The sequence below is a fragment of the Somniosus microcephalus genome, chromosome 9, assembly GCF_052327205.1.
Source record: "Somniosus microcephalus isolate GS21.2 chromosome 9, FLI_Smic_1.0, whole genome shotgun sequence".
Taxonomy (NCBI): domain Eukaryota; kingdom Metazoa; phylum Chordata; class Chondrichthyes; order Squaliformes; family Somniosidae; genus Somniosus; species Somniosus microcephalus.
In genome coordinates this window covers 213,329,094-213,354,642 of record NC_140995.1, presented here as the reverse complement: position 1 = coordinate 213,354,642, position 25,549 = coordinate 213,329,094, and the positions used below count along the sequence as shown (strand labels likewise).

The following is a 25,549-nucleotide window of genomic DNA, read 5'->3' as shown; positions in this document are numbered from 1 at the left end:
TAAATACTACGCGGCTTGGAGAAACGTTAGGATGAGGAAGCAGTAGCATCTCAATCTTCTGTTACTTCTGAACAGTGTGATTTTTAATTTTGTTAACGCTACCACGTTATATCGCGTATAGCGTGCAAATCACAATAGAATAGTAGAACGGTTACAGCACAGAAGGAGGCCTGTCGAGCCCGTGCCGGCTCTCTGCAAGAGCACTTCAGCTAGTCCCACTCCACCGCCCTTTCCCCGTAGCCCTGCAAATTTTTTTCCTTCAGGTACTTATCCAATTCCCTTTTGAAAGCCACGATTGAATCTGCCTCCACCACTCTTTCAGCCAGTGCATTCCAGATCCTAACCACTCGCTGCATAAAAATGTTTCTCTTCATGTCGCCTTTGGCTCTACTGCCAGTCACCTTAAATCTGTGTCCTCTGGTTCTCGACCCTTCCACCAATGGGAACAGTTTCTCTCTATCTACTCTGTCTAGACCCCTCATGATTTTGAACACCTCTATCAAATCTCCTCTCAACCTCCTCTGCTCTAGAAACATAGAAGATAGGAGCAGGAGTAGGCCATTCGGCCCCTCGAGCCTGCTCCGCCATTCAATGAGATCATGGCTGATCATCCAAATTCAGTGCCCTGCCCCTGCCTTCTCCCCATATCCCTTGATCCCTTTAGCCTTAAGAAATATATCTAACTCCTTCTTGAATATATTTAATGAATTGGCCTCCACTGCCTTCCGTGGCAGAGAATTCCACAGGTTCACCACTCTCTGGGTGAAGAAATTCCTCCTCATCTCTGTCCTAAATGGCTTACCCCTTATCCTTAGACTGTGACCCCTAGTTCTGGACTCCCCGGCCATCGGGAGCATCCTTCCTGCATCTAGTCTGTCCAGGACTGACAGAATTTTATACGTTTCGATGAGATCCCCTCTCATTCTTCTAAACTCCAGTGAGTACAAGCCCAATCGACCCAATCTCTCCTCGTACGTCATTCCTGCCATCCCAGGTATCAGCCTGGTGAATCTTCGCTGCACTCCCTCCATGGCAAGAACATCCTTCCTCAGATAAGGCGACCAAAACTGCACACGATACTCGAGGTGTGGTCTCACCAAGGCGCTGTACAACTGCAGCAAGACATCCTTGTTCCTGTACTTGAACCCTCTTGCTACGAAGGCCAACATACCATTTGCCGCCTTAACCGCCTGCTGCACCTGCATGCTTACCTTCAGCGACTGGTGCACAAGAACACCCAGGTCTCTTTGCACTTCCCCTTCTCCCAATCTATTGCCATTCAAATAATAATCTGCTTTCCTGTTTTTGCCACCAAAGTGGATAACCTCACATTTATCCACATTATAGTGCATTTGCCATGTTTCTGCCCAATCACCCAACCTGTCCAAATCGTGCTGGAGTTTCACGACATCCTCCTCACAGCATACCCTCCCACCCAGCTTTGTGTCGTCTGCAAATTTGGAGATACTGCATCCAATTCCCTCGTCCAGATCATTAATATATATTGAGGACAGCTGGGATCCCTGCGCTACCCCACTAGTCACTGCCTGCCACTCAGAAAAGGACCCGTTTATTCCAACTCTTTGCTTTCTATCTGCCAACCAGTTCTCTATCCAAGTAAATACCTTGCCCCCAATCCCATGTGCCTTAATTTTACAAGCTAATCTCTTACGCGGGACCTTATCGAAAGCCTTCTGAACGTCCAAATACACCACATCCACTGGTTCTCCCTTATCAATTTTACCAGTTACATCCTCAAAAAATTCCAGTAGATTAGTCAAGCACGATTTACCTTTTGTAAATCCATGTTGACTTTGTCCAATCCTGTCACTGCTTTCCAAGTGCTCTGCTATTACATCTTTTATAATGGACTTTTCCCCACTACTGATGTCAGGCTTACTGGTCTATAATTCCCTGCTTTTTCTCTACCACCTTTTTTGAATAGTGGGGTAACATTAGCTACCCTCCAATCCATGGGTGCTGTTCCAGAGTCTATCGAGTTCTGGAAGATGACCAGCAATGCATCTACTATCTCCAGGGCCACTTCCTTAAGTACCCTAGGATGTAGATTATCAGGCCCTGGGGATTTATCGGCCTTCAATCCCGTCAACTTCCCCAACACCATTTCCCTACAAATACTGATTTCTTTCAGCTCCTCCCCCTCATTAGTCCCTATGTTCCCCGACATCTCTGGGGGGTTATTTGTGTCCTCCTTTGTGAAGACAGAACCAAAATATGTATTTAATTGGTCTGCCATTTCTTTGTTCCCCATTATAAATTCCCCTGATTCTGACTGCAAGGGACCTATGCTTGACTTCACATATCTATAAAAGCTTTTACAGTCAGTTTTTATGTTCCCTGCAAGCTTACTTTCATAATCTATTTTCCCCCCCTTAATTAATCCCTTTGTCCTCCTTTGCTGAATCCTAAACTGCTCCTAACCCTCAGGTTTGCTGCTTTTTTTGGCCAATTTATATGCCCTCTCTTTGGATCTTATGTTATCCCTAATTTCCCTTGTTAGCCATGGTTGAGTCACCTTTTTAAATTTATTTTTATGCCAAACTGGGATAAACAAATTCTGTAGTTCATCCATGTGATCTTTGAATGTTTGCCATTGCCTATCCACCGTCAACCCTTAGAGTGACATTACCCAATCAACCCTACCCAACTCGCGTCTCATACCATCATAGTTCCCTTTATTTAAATTCAGGACCTTAGTCTGAGTCAACTACTTCACTCCATCTTAATGAAGAATTCGATCATATTATGATCGCTCCGACCCAAGGGGCCTCGCACAGCAAGATTGCTAATTAATCCTTTCTCATTGCATACTACCCAGTCTAAGATGGCCTGATCCCTAGTTGGTTCCTCGACATATTGGTCCAGGAAACCATCCCGTATACACTCCAGGAATTTCTCCTCCACAGTATTGTTACTAATTTGGTTAGCCCAATCTATATGTAGATTAAAGTCACCCATGATGACTGCTGTGCCCTAATTGCACGCTTCTCTAATTTCCCTTTTAATGCCATCCCCAACCTCTGCATTACTGTTTGGGGGTCTACACACCACTCCCACTAACGTTTTCTGCCCTTTGGTATTTCTCAGTTCTGCACATACAGAATCCACATCATCAGAGCTAATATCTTTCCTTACAATTGTGTTAATCCCCTCTTTAACCAGCAATGCTACCCCACCTCCTTTTCCTTTTTTCCTATCTTTCCTGAATATTGAATACCCCTGGATGTTGAATTCCCAGCCTTGGTCCCCCTGGAGCCATGTTTCCGTAATTCCAATCATATCATATTCATTTACCTCTATTTGCGCTGCTAATTCATCCACCTTATTACGAATGCTCCTTGCATTAAGACACAAAGCCTTTAGGCTTGTTTTTTTAACGCTCTTAGACCTTTTAGAATTATTATTTACTGTGGCCATGTTTGTTTTAAACCCTTGATTTCTCCGATTGCCACCTTTGGTTTTTCTCCTTCCTGTCTTTTGCTTCTATCCTTGTTTCCCTTTCCTTTGTCTCCCTGCTCAGGTTCCCAACCCCCTGCCATTTTAGTTTAAACCCTCCCCCACAGCACTAGCAAGCACTCCCCCCAAGGACATCGGTCCCGGTCCTGCCCAGGTGCAGACTGTCCGGTTTGTACTGGCCCCACCTCCCCCAGAACCGGTTCCAATATCCCAGGAACTTGAATCCCTCCCCCTGGCACCATTCCTCTAGCCACGTATTCATCTGAAGTATCCTTCTATTTCTACTCTGACTAGCACGTGGCACTGGTAGCAATCCTGAGATTACTACCTTTGAGGTCCTATTTTTTAATTTACCTCCTAACTCCCTATATTCAGTTTTTAGGACCTCATCCCGTTCTTTACCTATATCGTTGGTGCCTATATGCACCATGACAACTGGCTGTTCACCCTCCCTTTCCAAAATTTTCTGCAGCTTCTCTGAGACATCCTTGACCCTTGCACCAGGGAGGCAACACACCAACCTGGAGTCTCGTTTGCTGCTCTAAGGAAAACAACCCCAGCTTCTCCAGTCTATCCACGTAACTGAAGTCCCTCATCCCTGGAACCATTCTTGTAAATCTTTTCTGCACCCTCTCTGAGGCCTTCACGTCCTTCTTAAAGTGCGGTGCCCAGAATTGGACACAATACTCCAGTTGAAGCCGAACCAGTGTTTTATAAAGGTTCTTCATAACTTCCTTGCCCAGGATCCTGTATGCTTTTTTAACTGCTTTCTCAACCTGCCCTGCCACCTTCAACGATTTGTGCACATATACCCCCAGGTCTCTCTCTTCATACACCCCTTTTAGAATTGCACCCTTTAGTTTATATTGCCTCTCCTCATTCTTCCTACCAAAATGTATCACTTTGCACTTTTCTGCATTAAATTTCATCTGCTACGTGTCTGCCCATTCCACCAACCTGTCTGTGTCTTCTTGGTCTATCACTATCCTCCTCACTGTTCAATATACTTCCAAGTTTTGTGTCATCTGCAAATTGTGAAATTGTGCCTTGTGCTCCCAAGTTTAAGATAATATATATCAAGCAAAGCAGTGGTCCTAGTACCGACCACTGGGGAACACCACTGTATACCTTCCTCCAGTCCGAAAAACAACCGTTCACCACTATTCTTTGTTTCTTGTCACTTAGCTAATTTTGTATCCGTGCTGCCACTGTCCCTTTTATTCCATGGGCTTCAACTTTGGTGGCGAGCCTATTATGTGGCACTTTATCAAACACCTTTTGGAAGTCCATGTACACCACATCAACCGCATTGCCCTCATCAACCCTCTCTGTTACCTCATCAAAAATTAGTTAAACACGATTTGCCTTTAACAAATCTGTGCTGGCTTTCCTTAATTAATCCATACTTGTCCAAGTGACTGTTAATTTTGTCCCCGATTATCGTTTCTAAAAGCTTCCCCACTACCAAAGTTAAACTGACTGGCCTGTAGTTGCTGGGTTTTTCTTTACACCCTTTTTTGAACAAGGGTGTAACATTTGCAATTCTCCAGTCCTCTGGCACCACTGCGATATCCAAGGAGGATTGGAAGTTTATGTCCAGTACCTCTGTAATTTCCACCTTTACTTCCCTCAGTATCCTAGAATGTATCCCATCTGGTCCTGGTGACTTATCTACTTTAAGCACAGCCAGCCTTTCTAGTACTTCCTCCTTAATTATTTTTATCCCATCCAGTATCTCAACTACCTCTAAATAATTGTAAAAAGGCCTACTTTACAAATTGTTTAGACTCCGAAAAATATAAAATGTAGGCATTAACTCTGCAACTTCAGACTGTTTTATTCCTTTCGCTTTTTTTTTCGCGAACAGAGCGTCAACACAATGGTGGTCCTGGAAAGTAGCGGCAATCTGGTGCTGTACACTGGCGTTATCCGGGTATGTGGCCACGAGCATTTTGCATTTGTAATGAATTCACAGGCTACTGTGTCGAGCAACACTGCTTAATGCATCCTGATAAGTTTAAAACCAGTTACTTAGAGGCTAGAAGTTGCACACAATGTTTTGTGATATTTTACATAAAATCTGTGCAAGGAAACAAGTTTATATCTTGTCAGTGGTGAATGAGGAAAGCGTTAAAAAGAAAAGAAAGACCTGTGTTTATAGAGCGCCTTTAGCAACCTCAGGATGTCCCAAAGCACTTTTGAAGTGGAGTCACTGTTGCAATGTAGGGAAACGCGGCAGCCAATTTGCACACAGTAAGCTCCCACAAACAGCAATGTGATAATGATCAGATAATCTGGTTTTTTAAGTTATGTTGGTTGAAGGATAATTGCTGGAATGGGACTTGAACCCACAACCATCTGACTCCGAGGCAAGAATGTGACAGCTGCACATTACAACAGTGACTACACTCCAAAAAAGTGCTTCATTGGCTGTAAAGCGCTTTGAGATGTCCTGAGGTCGTGTAAGGCGCTATAGAAATGTAAGTCTTTTCTTTCACTGAGCCACGGCTGGCACAGATTTTGGTGCACTGGTTACGCGCAAAATTCCTGAGGGAAACAGTTTTGCACGGGCCACCCTCGCAATCGTTAAAAGCCTCATTCAGTACCTTAACGCTTTCTTTCTATTTTACAAAATGTGGCGATGCTTTTACAGTGAATAGAATTCTCTAAGGTTCCCTACGTTGGAGAAGGGGGACGGAGGGAAAGAAGGAAAGATACATCATGCTCCGAGCAGGGAGATCTCGGTGTCATGTTGTATATACATGGGGGAGGATGGTGGTGGATGCTTATTTCTGGTATGGACTCTTGACGTTAGTTTTGGGAGTCTGTGTGAACAGCACCATGCAGATCGGCACGGCAGTGCTGCAACGTAAACTGTCACACTGAGGTCCTGGTAATGGAGTCAAAGTAAGGCCATGTTAAAAATCCAATCACGTTTAATTCATGACCCGTTGATGGTTCGGGACAAATTCTTATTTTAATTTTTGGTGCTTTTCAGTTTCTTTCCCTCCCCTTTCAGGCCATGGATTTTCTTGCCATATAAGGGGGAGGGCACGTGGCCTGATTGGAGCCAAGGGTTATAGGGGGAAAAATTCGGTTGCTTTGCACCTCTCGTTAGCGCCCTGGACGCTAACTAACGGGGCGCAAAGCAACTAACGGGGCGCAAAGCAACTAGCGCCCAGGCTCGGCGCCGCCAATGTCTCCTGCGAAATTCAGTGGGAGGTTAATAGCGGCGCTGCACCGCCGGCGATGACGTCATCGCCGTGCGCAGCGCCCAGGCCGCGATCTTCGGTAGCTCCCCTGACTTACTGCCGGATGCTATGTCCGATGGGGTCAGGGGGGCCTACCTGCAGCCAGGGTGGAGCTATTTAAAGGCGAGGTGCCGGGCGCCTACCAGCACCTGCCTCCGCTCCCGTCCCCGGCCTCCTGACCCGCCCCGCCCCCCGCGGAGTGCCGGCTGCGCTCCATGAGTGGAACTTGGAGTGGGAGGGGGAGGATCCAGTTGTCGTGGTCCATGTTGGTACCAACGACATAGGACAAGGAAGGAGGTTCTGCTGAGGGAGTTTGAGCAGCTAGGGGCCAAATTAAAAAGCAGAACCACAAGGGTAATAATCTACCTGAGCCATGAGCAAATTTGGCTAGGATAAATAAAATTAGAGAGTTAAATGCGTGGCTCAAAGACTGGTGTGGGAGAAATGGGTTTTGCTTCCTGGGACACTGGCACCAGTACTGGGGCAGGAGGGAGCTGTTCTGTTGGGACGGGCTTCACTTGGCCAGTGCTGGGACTAGAGTCCTGGCGGATCATATAACTAGGGCTGTAGAGAGGGCTTTAAACTAACTAGTGGGGGGGAGGTTCCTAGAGAGCAAATAATAAAAATGACAACAGAGAAGGTCATAGACTTAGGTAGCAGTGGGAAAATTAAAAACCAGAGCGTGTCAGGAAGGGGCAGAAGGTATGGAGTAAAAGGTAAAGTAATAAAAAGGGCAAAAGCAGGAACTAAGTGTCACAAAACATCTTTGAAAGTTCTCTATCTGAATGCACGTAGCATTCATAACAAAATAGACGAGTTAATGGCACAAATAACTACATATGGGTATGATCTTGTGGCCATTACAGAAACATGGCTGCAGGGTGACAATGCCCGGGAATTAAACATACCAGGTTATTTAACGATCAGGAAGGACAGGCAGGAAGGAAGGGGAGGTGGGGTGGCTATGTTAATAAAGGAAGGAATCACTGTAATACAGAGAAATGATATTGGGTCAAAAGATCAGGATAATGAAACAGTTTGGGTGGAGGTAAGGAATAATAAGGGGAAAAAAACACTAGTGGGCGTAGTCTATAGGCCTCCGAACAGTGGCAACTCTGTTGGACGGAGTATCAATCAGGAAATAGTTGAGGCTTGTAATAAGGGAACATCTATAATTATGGGGGATTTTAACTATCATATTAATTGGACAAATCAAATTGGGCAGGGCTGCCTTGAGGATGAGTTCATTGAGTGTATTAAGGATGGGTTTCTTGAGCAGTATGTAACTGAACCGACCAGGGGGCAAGCAACCTTAGATCTGGTCCTGTGTAACGAGACAGGATTAATTAAAAATGTCCTAGTAAAGGATCCCCTTGGAATGAGTGACCATAACATGGTTGAATTCCATATTCAATTCGAGGGTGCGAAGGTTGGATCTCAAACAAGCGTGCTAAGCTTGAATAAAGGAGACTATGAAGGTATGAGAGCGGAATTGAGTAGAGTGGATTGGGAAAATAGATTAAAGGGTAAGACGATACATGATCAGTGGTGTACATTTAAGGAGTTATTTTACAACTTCCAAAAAATATATATTCCACTGAGAAGAAAAGGGTGTAAAAGAAAAGACAGCCATCCGTAGCTAAGTAAAGAAATTAAGGATAGTATTCGACTGAAAACAAGGGCATATAAGGTAGCCAAATCTAATGGGAGGATAGAGGATTGGGAAAACTTTAAAAGACAGCAAAAAATAACAAAAAGATTGATTAAGAAAGGGAAGATAGATTATGAAAGTAAATTAGCAAAAAATATAAAAACAGATAGTAAGAGTTTTTATAGTTATATAAAAAGAAAAAGGGTGGCTAAAGTAAATGTTGGTCCCTTAGAGGATGAGACCGGGAAATTAATGGTGGGAAATATGGAGATGGCAAAAACACTGAATGAATATTTTATATCAGTCTTTACAGTAGAAGACACTAAGAATATCCCAACACTGGACAAACAGGGGGCTAAAGGGGGGGAGGAGCTAAACACAATCAAAATCACTAAGGAAGTGGTACTCGGTAAAATAATGGGACTCAAGGCGGATAAATCACCTGGACCTGATGGCTTACATCCTAGGGTCTTGAGGGAAGTGGCGGTAGGGATTGTGGATGCGTTGGTAATAATTTTCCAAAACTCCCTGGACTCGGCAAAGGTCCCGGCAGACTGGAAAACTGCTAATGTAACACCCTTATTTAAAAAGGGCAGTAGACAGAAGGCTGGAAACTATAGACCAGTTAGCCTAACATCTGTGGTAGGTAACATTTTGGAGTCCATTATTAAGGAGACAGTAACAGGACATTTGGATAATCATATGTTAATAGGACAAAGTCAGCATGGTTTTATGAAGGGGAAGTCATGTTTGACAAGTTTGCTGGAGTTCTTTGAGGAAGTAACATATAGGGTGGATAAAGGGGAACCAGTGGACGTAGTGTATTTAGACTTCCAAAAGGCATTTGACAAGGTGCCACACAAAAGATTATTGCTTAAGATAAAAAATCACGGGATTGGGGGTAATACTCTGCATGGATAGAGGATTGGCTATCTAGCAGAAGGCAGAGAGTTGGGATAAATGGTTCATTCTCAGACTGGCAATCAGTAACTAGTGGTGTTCCGCAGGGGTCAGTGCTGGGTCCCCAACTCTTTACAATCTATATTAACGATTTGGAGGAGGGGACCGAGTGTAACATATCAAAGTTTGCAGATGATACTAAGATGGGAGGGAAAGTAGTGAGTGAGGAGGACATAAAAAACCTGCAAGGGGACATCGACAGGCTAAGTAAGTGGGCAGAGATTTGGCAGATGGAATACAATACTGGAAAGTGTGAGGTTATGCACTTTGGCAGGAAAAATCGTAGAGCAAGTTATTATCTTAATGGCAAGAAACTGGAAAGTATTGAAGTACAAAGGGATCTGGGGGTCCTGGTGCACGAAACTCAAAAGGTTAGTATGCAGGTGCAGCAAGTGATTAAGAAGGCCAATGGAATGTTGGCTTTCATTGCTAGGGGGATAGAATATAAAAATAGGGAGGTATTGCTTCAGTTGTACAAGGTATTGGTGAGACCGCACCTGGAATACTGCGTACAGTTTTGGTGTCCATACTTAAGAAAGGACATACTTGCTCTCGAGTCAGTACAAAGAAGGTTCACTCGGTTAATCCCGGGGATGAGGGGATGGACATATGAGGAGAGGTTGAGTAGATTGGGACTCTACTCATTGGAGTTCAGAAGAATGAGAGGCGATCTTATTGAAACATATAAGATTGTGAAGGGGTTGGATCGGGTGGATGCGGGGAAGATGTTCCCGATGATGGGTGAAACTAGAACTAGGGGGCATAGTCTTAGAATAAGGGGCTGCTCTTTCAAAACTGAGATGAGGAGGAACTACTTCACTCAGAGGGTGGTAGGTCCATGGAATATGCTGCCCCAAAAAGCTGTAGAAGCTACATCATTACATAAATTTAAAACAGAAATAGACAGTTTCCTAGAAGTAAAGGGAATTAAGGGTTACGGGGAGCGGGCAGGAATTTGGACATGAGTCTAGGTTCGGATCGGTCATGGCCCTGTGGGTAGCGGAGCGGGCCCAGGGGCCGTGTAGCCTGATCCTGCTCCTGTTTCGTGTGTCTAATTCTGTTAGATTCAGGAGATGGTTCTGTGATAGTGGATTGGCGGTTAGGATCAGATCAGCCATGATCTTATTGAATGGCGGAGCAGGCTCGAGGGGCCGATTGGCCTACTCCTGCTCCTATTTCTTATGTTCTTATGAGCCCGGCACTTCTCTTGAGTGCCGGGCTCTTTTGCCGGAACACCGATCCCCGGTGGCCCAGCTGGGCCCCGGGTCGCGCTGTGCAAGGCCCCTGCCCTATACAAAGGGGAGGAAGGCCTGCAATACCGCGGCATGCAGCACCGCGATATTCCCTCGCAGCGCTCCGCTTCCCTCTTGGGGCGCTACCACTCAATTTCGACCGCGGTGGCGCTAATTTTTCCGGGGCGCTAAAAGTAGCGCTCTGGCGAAGTTAGCGCCCCAAAGGGGGCGCGACTCAATTTCTCCCCCATAGAGCCATAGATTCATAACGGCATAGAAGGAGGCTAGTCCGTGCCGGCTCTCTAGAGCAACCCAGTCAGTCCCATTCCCCCGCTCTATCCCCCTAGCCCTGCAAGTTTATTTCCCTCAAGTGCCTATCCAGCCTCCCCTTGAAAACATTCAGTGGGGACAACCAGTAAACTAAGAAAAGAATATATATAAACAATGCGAATGTATATTTATACACTCAGGGATATACCTGTTTATACACTGTATGAATAGAACTGCGTTTATGTGCTAAACCATAAATGTATTTTGATGCTTTGGCAACATAAGATGTAACTTATCATGCCAATAAAGCGATTTGAATTGAATTGAATTGAATTGTGTCCGCTTCCACCACTTCCGTCGGCAGCAAGTTCCAGGTCCTCCCCACTCGCTGCATAAAAAAGTTTTTCCTCACATTCCCCCCCGTAACTCTTGCCCAAAACCTTAAATCTGTGTCCCCTAGTCCTTGTACCATCAACCAAACCCGTCATAATCTTGTACACCTCTATCAAATCACCCCACAACCTCCTTTGTTCTAATGAAAACAAATCCAGCTTCTCCAACCTGTCCTTGTAGCTAAGATCCCCCAATCCCTGGAACCATTCTGGTAAATCTCCTCTGCACCCTCTTCACATCCTTCCTAAAGTGTGGTGACCAGAACTGGATGCAAAACTCCAGTTGTGGCCTAACCAGCACTTTATAAAGATTCAGCATAACTTCTCTACTTTTGTACTCAATACCTCTATTTATGATCAAGATCTCATATGCTTTGCTAACCACTCTCAATATGTCCTGCCTCCTTCAAGGACCTATGCACATTAACTCCCAGGTCCTCTGTCCCTGCACTCTTTAAAACTGTGCCATTAAGTGCATATTGCCTCTCCCTGTTCCTTCTGCCAAAATGCATCACCTCACAGTTCTCTGCATTAAATTCCATCTGCCACTTGTCTGCCCATTCTGCTACCCTTTCTATGCCCTGTTGCAGTCGATTGGTATCCTCCTCACTGTTTGCCACACCCCTAAGTTTGGTGTCATCGGCAAATTTAGAAATTCTACTCTGTATTCCAAAATCCAGGTAATATGGCCCCAGCACTGACCCTTGGGGAACACCACTGTCTACCATCCTCCAGTCTGAAAAACAGCTATTTACCACAACTTGCTGTTTTCTGTCCTTAAGCCAATTCCTTATCCAAGCTGCCACTGACCCACCTGTTCCATGTGCCTCAATTTTGTTAACCAGCCTTGCATGTGGTACTTTGTCAAACGCCTTCCTAAAATCCATGTAAACAACATCCATTGCATTCCCTTCATCGATCCTCCGTTACTTCATCAAAAAATTTAATTCAATTAATTGACGCAGCTTTTTGAGCCAGCTGGCAGTCATACAACAATAACCTGCAGAAGATTCCCCGTCCAACTCTCCTGCCTCCCCATTATTGAAAGGTGCCAGACCTCCCATCAGCGTGGCTAAGACCAGTAGCTCACCAGAGCTGAACCCTTCAGCACGATGTGCGTCTACCTGTTCTGGCTTAATTATTTTTCTTATGTAATTGCCTGTTTCTCTAAAAAAATAAATCCTGCTAATTTTCTCACCTTCCTTCCCCCCCCCGCCACCCCCCAAACCTTTTCCACTTCCTGGAGTACCATTCCACAGTTGCCACACTGTTGAGTTTCTGGGTCTGTGCCTTTCACCCCTAAGTTCCAAAAGATTCAACTTGACCCGTATTGGTAGCAGTAATTATATTTTATTCAGCAAATGTGAGACTGATACATTACAGCATCTGAGCTGCAGTTAAACAAGACGCAATCACGGTTTATATTACCCATTGGACCCTAGATAGAAGACACGATCTCCAAGGGTCAACCCCCATCGGACCTGGCCTCTAGGCTTGCTCGTCCGCCTGGTGTGACCGACCCCTGTCGGACCTGGCCTCCAGGCTTGCTCATCCGCCCGGTGTGAACACCCCCTGTCGGACCTGGCCTCCAGGCTTGCTCGTCCACCTGGTGTGAACAACCCCCATCGGACCTGGCTTCCAGGCTTGCTCATCCGTCCGGTGTGAACAACCCCTGTAGGACCTGGCTTCTAGGCTTGCTCGTCCACCCAACGTGAACAACCCCTGTCGGAACTGGCCTCTAGGCTTGCTTATCCGCCCGGTGTGAACACCCCCCATCGGAGCTGGCCTCTAGGCTTGCTCGTCTGCCCGGTGTGAACACCCCCAGTCGGAGCTGGCCTCTAGCCTGCTCGTCCGCCCAGTGTGAACAACCCCTGTCGGACCTGGTCTCCAGGCTTGCTCGTCCGCCCGGTGTGAACAACCCCTGTCGAACCTGGCCTCTAGCCTGCTCGTCCGCCCAGTGTGACGCGCGTGGGTCCTCCGCCAACCTGAAACCCTCCTTGGCTCGTCTGGTGGATGTTCCCAAGCTTGTTGCCGAATGCCTCTACAACCTAACTGTTTGAGAGACCCCTCCTTATATTCCCAGCAAAGCCTATGGGGACCAGTTAACCCAATCATTGACTTCCACCTGAAACCCCCCCTGTCCAATCATGCCACATACCTAATGATCCCGCCTGCCCCTGTCAGGTTCTCGCTTCATGACACCCTGACATCATCTGCTTTTGACCATCAAGACTCATATCTGGGGTAGTTATGGCAACACAATCGGAATGTATCTCCATATGTAGGGGCATGGTGTCCTTGCTGTTTGCCTATGTTTTTAATTCCCTGCAGATGTTATAGCATTCCACACAGTGGCAGTCACACATGACCTTGTTTCGCAGGCTAGCTGTTTGTGTGCCAGGAAGGCTGCTGACTGTATCTTTAATTTGGCCAACCAAGGCCCAACGCCTGTGTTTCTTCCCCTACTGCTTCTACCCAGGGCATATTGCTCTAGTTTTAAAAGCATGATTATTCAAGCATTATTGTGCATTGTGTATCAGTTACATAATAAAAACAATACAAATTTAAGACTATAACTAATAATACTTATTTCATTTAGCCCAGTTAGTTAGTAGGGAGACTCAGAAATAAAGATTTCCCCCTTTCTTGCAACACGCCCTCCGATAGCTCACTCAAATGGCCATTAGTTGTGGCAGTCAGTGTTGGCAGGCTGTTTGACTGCAGATGGTGTCACAGCTGAGCCTGGTTCTGTTCACACCTTGTGCCATACATGCATTCACCATCGGGTGTCACTGGATAGCAGTCTGGAGCAGGAGCTGCAGGGACGATGGGGTTGGGGTGTGAAATGTAAAAGTGCAGTCTTGCAGTGCAACCAATTGTAGTGTGGTCGATTGAGTTGCCTGAACCAGTGGAAGAAGACAGCCACATCTTGCTGAAGATGATGTTGCTGTTCAACTGGGTGCCCCAGATCCACTGGAAACTGTGCAGTGACCTCCCAATATATTCTAAGCAGCCTGACCCTGGGATTCCTAACTGAGTCAGTGACACTGACCGAGTATTGCTCCCTCTCCCTGGGAATTTCAGGGCTGGTGCTTTACCTGTTAAACTATATTTATGTAAGGCCTGTAAGTGCTGCTCCTTATTGCACTCGGCATCCTCTGTTTTCCTCAGCAACACTCCACAAGCATGGTTGGAATTTTGCAAGGATGCTACTATTGTAAACTAACCTGCAAGTTTAAGGTGTATAATTCTGTTTCTTTTTAAAGGTGGGAAAGGTGTTTATTGCTGGACTTCCAGCTCCCTCACTATCTGTGTCCAACCTAATGCCACGGCCCAGCACTCCGTTGGGTAGTGTGAGCACCCCAGCTCGGCCTTCAAGCAGGCACCCTGGTGCACTGGATGAGGTAGGAGGCTATATTAATTTGTTCATCCAGGCGCAGCTTAATGCAACTCTTCTCTGACACCTTACCATTTCAGGAAGAACTCTCTGTTACAGAAAATGACCAGTGGTAACTGTTGAGTTCTGGGTTACGTATCCGCTTGTAATGTAGCAATAGTACATTACTATTTTGTACCATGTTGTCGAGTTTTCTTCTCTTCTCTCACTGGTCCAAACACCTCCTTTCAAGCCAGCCTGCATTCTCCACTCTATTCAATCCGCTGATATCTAAACCGAGAATAATGCTATTTCCGGAAACCTTTAGCTCCCTTTATACTATTGATAATGAGAACAGTATTTGTATAGTGCAGTATGCAGCCAACAGGCCCAGGTTATACTGCCGACTGTGCCTCCTAATGGATGACCCTCTTCCCCAGCCAGGAGAGAAGTTTTTCCATGTATGCTTGCTTCAGCATGCCAAGGGCTCAGATGACTGGCATAATTTCTGTGTTATACCAACTCTTTAATGTTGGTATTCCAAGAACACTTTGCAGCAGTGCTGAGCTGGTGTATCACAGCAGCTTTTGACACTTTAATACCTAAATAATAATAATGCAAAAAAAATCCAACAGTGCACTTTGCGATTTCAGCTTGTAACATTGGAAGTTTTCCCATAGTCAGGTTTTGCAGTAGTGCTGTTTTTAGGTGGTGCGCCTTACTTAGATTACTTGACAGCAAAATACTTATCTATGAGGGACAAGCCAGTGTTTAAAGCAAAGAAGTCACTGGCAGAGTTTTGTGAGGAAACAATTATTAAATGGCGTTTGCTTTTTTTTAAACTCACAGGCTGTGTGGCCCTCTCCGGTCCCTGAGCTGAGTGATTCCACGAAGATTCATGACTCGTCCTACATGGACGACTGCACGTTCCACCAGCTTGGAACATACATTCACTCCCTGCGGGATCCTGTCCAAAACAGAGTTACCCTGGTAAGTTTGTGTTTAGGACCTGGTCGGTGGAAGCATTGACATTCTGGGGTTTCCAGTGTTGTTTGTGAAGTCTATGGATGTTATTTATATGGACTTCCAGAAGGCATTTGATAAAGTCCCTCATAAGAGACTGTTAACTAAGTAGAATTGAGGTCAATTTATTGACCTGGTTAGGAAATTGGCTGAGCGGCAGGAGACAGAGAGTAGGGATAATGGGCAGGTACTCAAATTGGCAGGATGTGACTAGTGGTGTCCCATGGGGATCTGTGTTGGGGCCTCAACTATTCACTGTATTTATTAAACGATACATGATGATGGGATAGAAAGCCACATAGCCAAATTTGCTGATGACACAAAGATAGGTGGCAGTGTAGATGAAAGCATAAAATTACAAGGAGATATTGATAGATTAAGTGAATGGGCAAATGGATTTCAATGCAGGCAAATGTGAGGTCATCCACTTTGTACCTAAAAAAAAGATAGAACAGGGTATTTTCTAAATGGTGAAAAGCTAAAAACAGTGGATGTCCAAACAGACTTGGGGGTCCAGGTACATAAATTACTAAAATGTCATGAACAGGTACAGAAAATAATCAAAGACTAATGGAATGCTGGCCTTTATATCGAGAGGGCGAGAATACAATGGGGCAGAAGTTATGCTGCAGCTGTACAAAACCCTGGTTAGACCACACCTGGAGTACTGGGAGCAGTTCTGGGCACCACACCTTAGGAAGGATATATTGGCCTTGGAGGGAGTGCAGTGTAGGTTTACCAGAATAATGCCCAGACTCCAGGGGTTAAATTACGAGGAGAGATTACACACATTAGGGTTGTATTCCCTAGAATTTAGAATGTTAAGGGGTGATCTGATCGAAATTTTCAATATTGAGGGGAACAGATAGGGTAGATAGAGAGAAACTATTTCCGCTGGTTGGGGATTCTAGGACTAGGGGGCACAGTCTAAAAATTAGAGCCAGACCTTTCAGGAGTGAAATTAGGAAACACTTCTACACACAAAGGATGGTAGAAGATTGGAACTCTCTTCCACAATCGGCAATTGATGCTAGAGCAATTATTAATTTTAAATTTGAGATTGATAGATTTTTGATAACTAAAGGTATTAAGGGATATTGGGCAACGATGGGTATCTGGAGTTAGGTTGCAGATCAGCCATGATCTTATTGAATGGCGGAACAGGCTCGAGGGGCTCAATGGCCTACTCCTGTTCCTATGTTCCTAAGTTTGTGAGCCCAAGCTCTGCTTAGCTTTTTCTTAAAACAGCAAGGATACTGGGCGGCTACAATGTGGGGTACAAGAGATAGGAATATGGGCCCTACTGTCCATGGGGTTGCTGCTTGTTGGGGTTCTAGTTCATTCTGTAACTATGCTGTCTCTCAGTGATGCAATGCGCGCTGACTGGCAGCGGGGAAAGAGTAACTTGCATTCTGTATAAAGGCTGCACACCCAGCTTAAACTGATTTGTACTTTATTTGCTTTTATAAAGTCCACCTAATGTAGAAAGAAAGAAAAACTTGCATTTCTATTGCGTCTTTCACGACCCCAGGACCTCCCAAGGCGCTTTACAGCCAATGATGTACTTTTACGAAGTGTAGTCACTGTTGTAATGTAGGAAATGTACCATCAATTTGCGCACAGCAAGGTCCCACAAACAACAATGAACGACCAAATAAACTCTTTTGTTGATGTCAGTTGCGGGATAGATAGTGGCCAGGATACCAGGGAGAGGGAAACTCCAATGCCGTTCTTTGAAATAGTGCCGTGGGATCTTTTACGTCCACCTGAGGGGGCAGACGGGGCCTCGGTTTAATGTCTCATCCAAAAGACGGCACCTCCAACAGTGCAGCACTCCCTCAGTCTCTGGAGTGGGACTTGAACCCATGACCTCTGACTCCGAGGTGAGAGTGCTACCCACTGAGCCACAGCTGGCATATTCCAGAAAGACCGCACAGCCAGCTTAAACTGACTTTTAGCTTTATTTGTTGTTATAAAGTGAGCCTTGTGTGTGTCTTCATACAGTAATCCTCCTTTCAGTGTTGAGTATTTTGCTTTCTTTCTGTTCAGGAAATGAGTAATGGCAATTTAATTCGGATCACTACACCCGAAATCACAAACTCTCAATTGGGTAAGAGCAAACAAAATCTTAATATTCTTCAGTTAGAACTGTGTATTTAAACACAATTAATTATATAGAAAAATCACAAGATCTGTAATTAGACTTATGATGAAATAAGTACAGTGTTATGCATTTTGTTACTAAATATTTCATCGAGCATCATGGAAAAAGTTTTGTCAGCCAAAAAAATGTTTTTGTTTCACTTCCAATAGTGAAAAAATGCTTGCAAGCAATAAAATATATCCTCCCGAAAGAGGTTGCGGTGCAAGTTTTAATTAAGTGGTACAACGCATACAATGCGCCTGGAGGACCCAATTATCATTCAGAGTGGAACATGTTTGTGACCTGCCTCATGAACATGATGGGCTACAGCACAGACAGACTCACGTGGACACGCAACGTAAGTACTTTTTAGAAATGCAAGCGGCTTTCATTTCGGGGAGGGGGACAGATACTGAGAAGCACACACGTTTAATGCTGGATATTAATACCAACATTTTTGCTAAAAGTGTCTTCGAAATGCAGCAGAACTTCTATCTCCATCTAGCCCATTATCTGTCACAAATTATTGTCGGGGCTGGCGCTTGGGGAGCCAGGATTGGCGGAATTTATTGGAATAAAAGAAAAAATTCAAACTGAAACATGACCTAGAAAGTTCATTTAAAGACCCATTTGATGAGGATTTTGAGACTCTCAGTTGGTTATGTGTTACCGACAGGGGACGGCCCCTTTTACTGAGGTTCCACAATAAACTCAAATCATTTTAATGCTGATATTTTGAATGCATGATTTTTGCTGAAAATTTATGACAAACTTTTTATTCTCAAAATGTAGGAAAGAAGTGGCATTTCACACTCCTGTCCAGTGGGATCTACCTGTCCGGATCACCCTTCGGAATGTTTGTGCATTTCAAAGACTCAGTTCCTGGTTGCCAAAACCAATTTGAGTCTTGTGGGCACTTTTTTCTTCGATTGTACTGATTGATATTAAAGTCATGTACAATTCTTGTGAATTCCTATTCAGCGCTGCCGAGCACTTAAAATAACTGGTCACCCCCCCTTAATAAGTCAGTTTATCTAATCACACCAACACTCTGAGCAGGGAGCGATGCCCACAGCTAACCGCCACTTAAACAGCTGAGGTGCACAAGTGTTCAAGTTCCTGGTTGATGTTGAGCAGCAGTCTAATCTATGCTGGTTTCAGACTAAATTACTGGGACTAAGCCACTGTTACTAAATGGATTTGACTAAGTAAGAGGAAAAGAAAAAGACTTGCATTTCTATAGCACCTTTCACAACCTCAGGCCGTCCCAAAGCGCTTTACAGCCAATGAAGTACTTTTGAAGTGTTGTCACTGTTGTTCTGTAGGAAACGCGACAGCCAGTTTACACACAGCAAGCTCCCACAAACAGCGATCTGATAATGATCAGATCATCTCTTTTTAGTGATGTTGGTTGAGGGGTAAGTGTTGGCCAGGACACCGGGGAGAATTCCCCTGTATTATGTCCGTGTGTAATTGAGACACGGACTGCAGGAGTAGGTTACAACAGGTGTTTACTGAGTGGAGACAAAACTGGAACTACTGTGCAAAGTTACTACACAGGCTTATATACAGGGGTGGTCACTACTGGTACTGCAGTATACAGGGGCTGCAGAATATAGTTCCTTCTGCAAAGTACATACACTACACCCTGCTGCTCTTGAAATAGTGACATGGGATCTTGTACGTCCGCCTGAGACGGCAGACGAGGAGGAGGTGACAGGAGAGGGAGAGCAGCTGGATCATGTCTGGCAGCATAACTTGGGAATCAGCAGTAAGAATCAGCCAGAAATAGTGATCATTTAGGGCTACTGGCCAATCGGATTGTACTGCACCAACACACTACAGCATGATGGATTAGAACACAAGTTCCCTGTATCCATTCTGCTCTGTCATAGCCCTCTCAGCTCTCAGTCAGACTTAGGGGCTCAAGTCCCATTCTGAGATAACAACAACTTGCATTTTAATGTAGTAAAACGTCCCAAGGTGCTTGGAGATTGGGTACATAATCTAGGCTTGCACCAGTGCAGTACCGAGGGAGTGCTGCCTTTCCAAAAAAAAAAGCCATCCTTCAGGCAAGACATTGAATTGCGGGCCTGTCTGCCTGTTAGGTGGACATTAAAATGTCCCATAGCACTATTGGAAGAAAAGCAACGAGACTGCTGGTGTCTTGGCCAGCATTCATCCCTCAACTAACGCCGCCAAAAACATAGTAAAAGAAAATACTGCAGATGCTGGAAATCTGAAATAAAAACAGAAAATGCTGGAGATACTCAGCAGGTCAGGCAACATCTGAAGAGAGAAACAGCATTAATGTTTCAGGTCGATGACCTTTCATCAGAACCAGGTTCATCGACCTGAAACGTTAACTCTGTTTCTCTCTTCACGGATGCTGCCTGACCTGCTGAGTATCTCCAGCATTTTCTGTTTTTATGCCAAAAACATGCTAACTGGTCATTTATCTCATTGCTGCTTGTGGGATCTTGCTCTGAGCAAGGTGGCTACACCATTTGCCTAAATAACCGCGGACAGCGTTTGATTGTATGGGCAAGACTTTGATACTTTTCTGAGAGGCGTGTGTGAGCGCTCTATAAACGCCAGTCTTTTTTATCCCAATTGTGCCATGCATTAAGTCCTTCACTTGCCACCAGAGCTGAGGTTTTTGTTTTGTGTGAGAGGAGTGAAGTATTTTTTTCCCAGGAGGAGAAAAGAAAGGCCTTGCTGGCTGCCCAGTTTCCGGTCTATACCCAGCCCGTTACCTCCCTGAGGCCCAGTCCAGCCGTGTCGTGATAGCCCTGGGAGCAGTTTGCCATAAAGAAAGATTTACACTGATGCACTTGCCACCTCAGATTGGGATAATGCATAGTGCAGCAAAATTAAACTTTAATCATTAAAATAGAATCATCTTTGTTAAGGTAAATAGGGAAAAGCTGTATCTGCTGGTCGGTGAGTTGGTAACGAGAGGATATTCTATTCTAAGATCTTCAGAAGGAAGGGAGATGTTGTGGGTTGTTAAAACATGGAATGCCCCATGGAAGTAACAGTGGAAGCAGAATCCATAATTGCCTTTTAAAGGGAGTTGGGTAAATATTTGAAAAATAAAAAATGTAAAGGATATTGGAAAAGAGCAGGGAAATGCGATTAAGAGGACAGCGCTATCTGAGAACCGGCACAATGGGCGTAATGACCTCCTTCTGTGCTGTGAAATTGGAAGATTTTATTGTGTGTAAAAGATAAAACTTTGGGCTGTTTATTGAAAGCTTTTCTGTTGAGATTTGCGTGTACAATAGCGCAAGTTTGCAGCAATATGAAGAGGTGTGCAAGTGTAGACTTGTCCACAAATGTACTTCTTTGGTGGATGCACTTTGCATATTTCCCAGAGTATGTTAAAAGGGAATAAAGCTTGCATTTATAAAGTGCCTCATCGCATCATTAAAATATCTCAAAATGCTACACACTTTTGGAGTGTAGCAACCATTGCAAAGTAGTCTAAAGCAGTTGTGCTGTTTTGAAAAAAAAATAGCACTACTGATAAAATGTCCTTTAATTCACGCAGCTTGATTTAGAAGGGTCACAGTCCCCTGTGATTGCTGCCAAAAAAGCCAGGCCTTCGGAAGTTGGCTCGGATGAGGTAAGGAAATTATTCCATAAACGTTTCGACAGGAAACAATATGTAAACTATTGTTTTGCTAGGGAGAGGTATTCCCATTGCATCTCAAATGTTTGCCCTTGAGGGGTGCAGCATCCTGGTGGTTCTGATACTGGACGAGCAACCTAAAATTCAGAAGTTCAAATCCTGCCACACGACAATATGTCTGCTCATTTGTGGGCTAGCACCAGATTGTTGCAGCTGGTTCATTAATATCCTTCAAGAAAGGGAACTTCAACCTGGTCTGGCCTATATGTCACTCTCGGTCCGCGCAATGATTGAATGTTAATGAAAGTTGGGATGGACAATAAAAACTGCCTTGCGAGGGTCCCAAGAACAATTAAAAAGGTACCGAAATAAGAATGGATGAGGAAGCCCATTTTTGCTCGTCCATCTAGGAACACCTACATCAAACTGTCTCTTCTATGATTCGAAACGTATTTTACCTCACTACCATTTCTAGCGTTGATCATTCTTGGCATCAAATTGATGCTGGAAGTTCCTTTTGCTACTTTTTTGTGAATGGTGTTTTTTTTTTGTTCTTCTCGCCCTTATGCATCCTCCATCTTGGAATGTTTAGTATGTTGTGAGTCACATATTTCTTTCTAGTTACTGTCCAAGCAACTCCACGATTACAGAATTCAGGAAGTTGGTTCACCTTCTCACTTGGTTACCTCCTCACCTGAAAAAGACCAGTGGCTTTGCATAACAAAAGTGCTCCTGTACGTTTAACGCCAAGGTGAAGTATTGGTGCGATTCCAGTTCTATCACTGGTGGTGGGAGCAATCGGAAGTGATAAATTAAGCATATTGCACGAGACACATATTGACACAACAATGAAGCATGTTGGCTGGAGTGCTATTTTTGCTACAGTATATTCGTCTCAGTGTTCAAAAGCCTATTGGTCACATTGTAGGAGCAACAAAATTGGACATTAAATAAAAGGTAGATTTGTATAGGAAACGCTGTCGGAAAATTTCACTCAAGCGAGTGTGCGAAGCCAAGGTATCGCCCCTAAAAAGAGGTATTGAGTACAAAAGTAGAGAAGTTATGCTGAACCTTTATAAAGCGCTGGAGTATTGTGTCCAGTTCTGATCATCACACTTTAGGAAGGATGTGAAGGCCCTTGAGAGGGTGCAGAGGAGATTTACCAGAATGGTTCCAGGGATGGGGGATCTTAGCTACAAGGACAAGTTGGAGAAGCTGGATTTGTTTTCATTAGAGCAAAGGAGGTTGAGGGGTGATTTGACAGAGGTGTACAAGATTATGATGGGTTTGAATAGGCTAGACGGGGAAAGGCTGTTCCCACTAGTTGATGGTACAAGGACTAGGGGACACAGATTTAAGGTTTTGGGCAAGAGATACAGGGGGGATGTGAGGAAAAACTTTTTTACGCAGCGAGTGGTGAGGACCTGGAACTTGCTGCCGGTGGAAGCGGAGACACACAATGTTTTTAAGGGGAGACTGGATAGGCACTTGAGGGAAATAAACTTGCAGGGCTACGGGGATAGAGCGGATTGCTCTACAGAGAGCCAGTACGGACTCGATGGGCTGAATGACCACCTCCTGTGCCGTATGTCTCTAACAGCAGTTCTCGAGCAAAACTGTTTTATCATGCATACTTTTATGTAAGAAAGTTGCAGAGCCCTATAATGTATACTAGACTACATTAAAATCTCTTTTATTTTCAGGACTGGGAATACCTGCTGGGATGTGACTACCATCGTAATTTTGAATCTCACCTTTTGGCTGGTGCTCTGCATTTAGACCCTTTGGAGGTGTTGCATCCCAAAGAAGAGATATTTCCGAACCTTGGCCTGGATTCAACGACTCTACTTTTCAGTCACATTCCTGCCATTTTCTTTGTGCTGCACTTGATCTACGAGGAGCTGAAGCTGGATAATCTGATGAGGGAAGGTGCACGTTCACTTGTCATTCTTCTATATCAGCTGGCGAGGTAACTAAAAATGCCCCTCCAAAGAAGCCTCTGAGGGCCAATTTATGTTGCTATTGCACCGTGGCCAATAGGCTTTTTATTTAACAATGATTACAATATGGTGCAGGAAAAAATTGCACTCGAGCCAATATGCTTCACTCTTGTTCCGCTATGTATCTCGCGTGTGATACGCTTAATTTATCACCTCAAATCACTGTCGCCACCAGTGACCAAACTGTAACTGTACCAAAACTTCATCTTTGTCCTGGACTTTGGACAAACTTGCAGTTATATAGCGCCAATCTTACAAGATAATTAAAGATGAGGAAGGCCTATTTGACCACTCAATCACTTTCAAGTACCACCATTGCTGCACTGAATTGTTATTTTTAATTATTCTGGATTTTTTGCCTCCACTACTCTGGGAGTCTATTCCAAATGTTGTTCGCTCTTTGTGAAGAAAAACTTCCTGATATCAGTCCTAAAATTGTCTTCTGCTTGTTAGAATCTGTGACCCCTTGTTCTACTCTCCCAATTGAATTTAAAGTAATTTTCTGAATTTACCTTTTCCATACTGTTTACTATCTTATTTATCTCTATAACCTCCTCCAACCCTCCGAGATCTTTGCGTTCCTCCAATTTGGGCCTCTTGTGCATTCCCAATTTCCTTCGCTCCACCGTTGGTGGCCGTGCCTTCAGCTGCCTAGGCCCATAGTTCTGGAATTCCCTCCCTAAACCTCTCTGCTTCTCTCCTTTAAGTTGCTCCTTAAAACCTACCTCTTCAACCAAGCTTATGGTCACCTATCCTAATATCTCCTTATGTGGTGTCAAACTTTCTGGTATCCGGCACGGACGGGACCGACGTGGTGCCGGTTCATCAACAATTCCGGATAACTGAACGCTATAGTAAAAGATACGGAGCTCAGAGCTCCGTATAAAGCAACAAACCCTGTTGCTTAACAGCTTCAAAACAATCGGCACAAGTTGCAAGCGTCTCTGTAGCTTAGTAACAGCTTCAGCTACACCCTTGCACAGCAACAAATGGAGTAAAAAAGGTAACTAAAAGTAAAAAAAGTTACCTGAACCGACTCCTGAATTTTGCCGGTGGATAGAGCGTTCCGGTTATTTAGGGGCCGGTTAATCGAAAGTTTCCTGTACATAAATGCAAGTTGTTGTAAGATTGCCTCTCAAATGACTCCTTTCCAGTCAGAAATTCCCAATCGTTTCCGGCCTGTTTTTTCCCCCTCGTAACTCCGATGTCTAAGGTTAGTGATCAGCCTTCTGCTCAGAATTTCAAAGCATTTCAGACAAATGACTTTGTGAAGTGCAGTCACTACTCTTATGCAGACCAGCACGGCAGCATTTGCGCACCGCCAGTTAATTTTTTTAATAAGTTCTGGTGGTCGAAAGGTGTCATGGGATCTTGTAACACCGCTTGACCAGGCAGATGAAACAGGGCCTCAGTTTTAACGTCTCTGAACGATGGCATCTCCGATTGTGCAGCACTCCCACAGTCCTGCACTGGGAGTGTCGGAACAGTTTTTAACCTCAAGTCCTGAAGCCGGGGTTAAAGCCACAATGCTATGACCCAAAGGGACGAGTGCGATCAACTGAACCAAGCTGGCCCAATATATACAGCAGTTCTTTAGTCCCTCTTTTAGGTGATCAATAGTGGGTTCAAAGCCACAGTGGTGAGATCCTCCATGTCGTACGTATAAAGAGAGCTGAGTAATTAGATTTTTGTATTAATTCGTGCATGCAATTAGAAAAATTACTGAACAATGTTTTCTGCAGCCACTGTGTCCTCTCGTACATGTTACCTCAGTCTAAGTGAAACCCATTGTTTCTCCATGCTTAGAATATGGATTTTAAACCTCAACAAAATTGTATAAACCAAGTAATTTATATTGTGACAGATTAATAATGATAACTTCTTTTACTTGAGATGATCAGGTGCTTCAGCACATTACACACTTAATAGTTTCTGTAAATGAGCATATTATTTCCATCATTGGCCCAGAAATTCGGGTCGGAGGCTTCCCGCGGGTGCAAGCCTCCGACCTGCACTTACCTAGCGCGCCGGCCGTTGTGCTGTGGGCCCGTGTGGAATTGCGATCCTGGGCCTGCTCCAACTGCCAGTGCGCAGTGCTTGCGTATCCCAGGGGCGCAGTTAGTTCGATGCGTCCCCTGGC

At 44.6% G+C, this 25,549-nt stretch overlaps 1 protein-coding gene across 4 annotated transcripts in view; it reads left to right on the top strand.

Moving 5' to 3' along the window:
* Positions 1-25,549, top strand: part of anapc1 (anaphase promoting complex subunit 1) — a 234,040-nt gene that overhangs the window by 33,328 nt on the left and 175,163 nt on the right. For all 4 annotated transcript variants that reach the window (XM_085997868.1, XM_085997869.1, XM_085997866.1 and 1 more), the window contains exons 13-19: positions 5,345-5,410; positions 14,500-14,637; positions 15,459-15,599; positions 17,682-17,742; positions 17,946-18,133; positions 21,329-21,403; positions 23,113-23,378. In XM_085997868.1, coding sequence (XP_085853994.1) covers positions 5,345-5,410; positions 14,500-14,637; positions 15,459-15,599; positions 17,682-17,742; positions 17,946-18,133; positions 21,329-21,403; positions 23,113-23,378 — 935 coding nt within the window. The remainder of the gene's footprint in view (positions 1-5,344; positions 5,411-14,499; positions 14,638-15,458; positions 15,600-17,681; positions 17,743-17,945; positions 18,134-21,328; positions 21,404-23,112; positions 23,379-25,549) is intronic.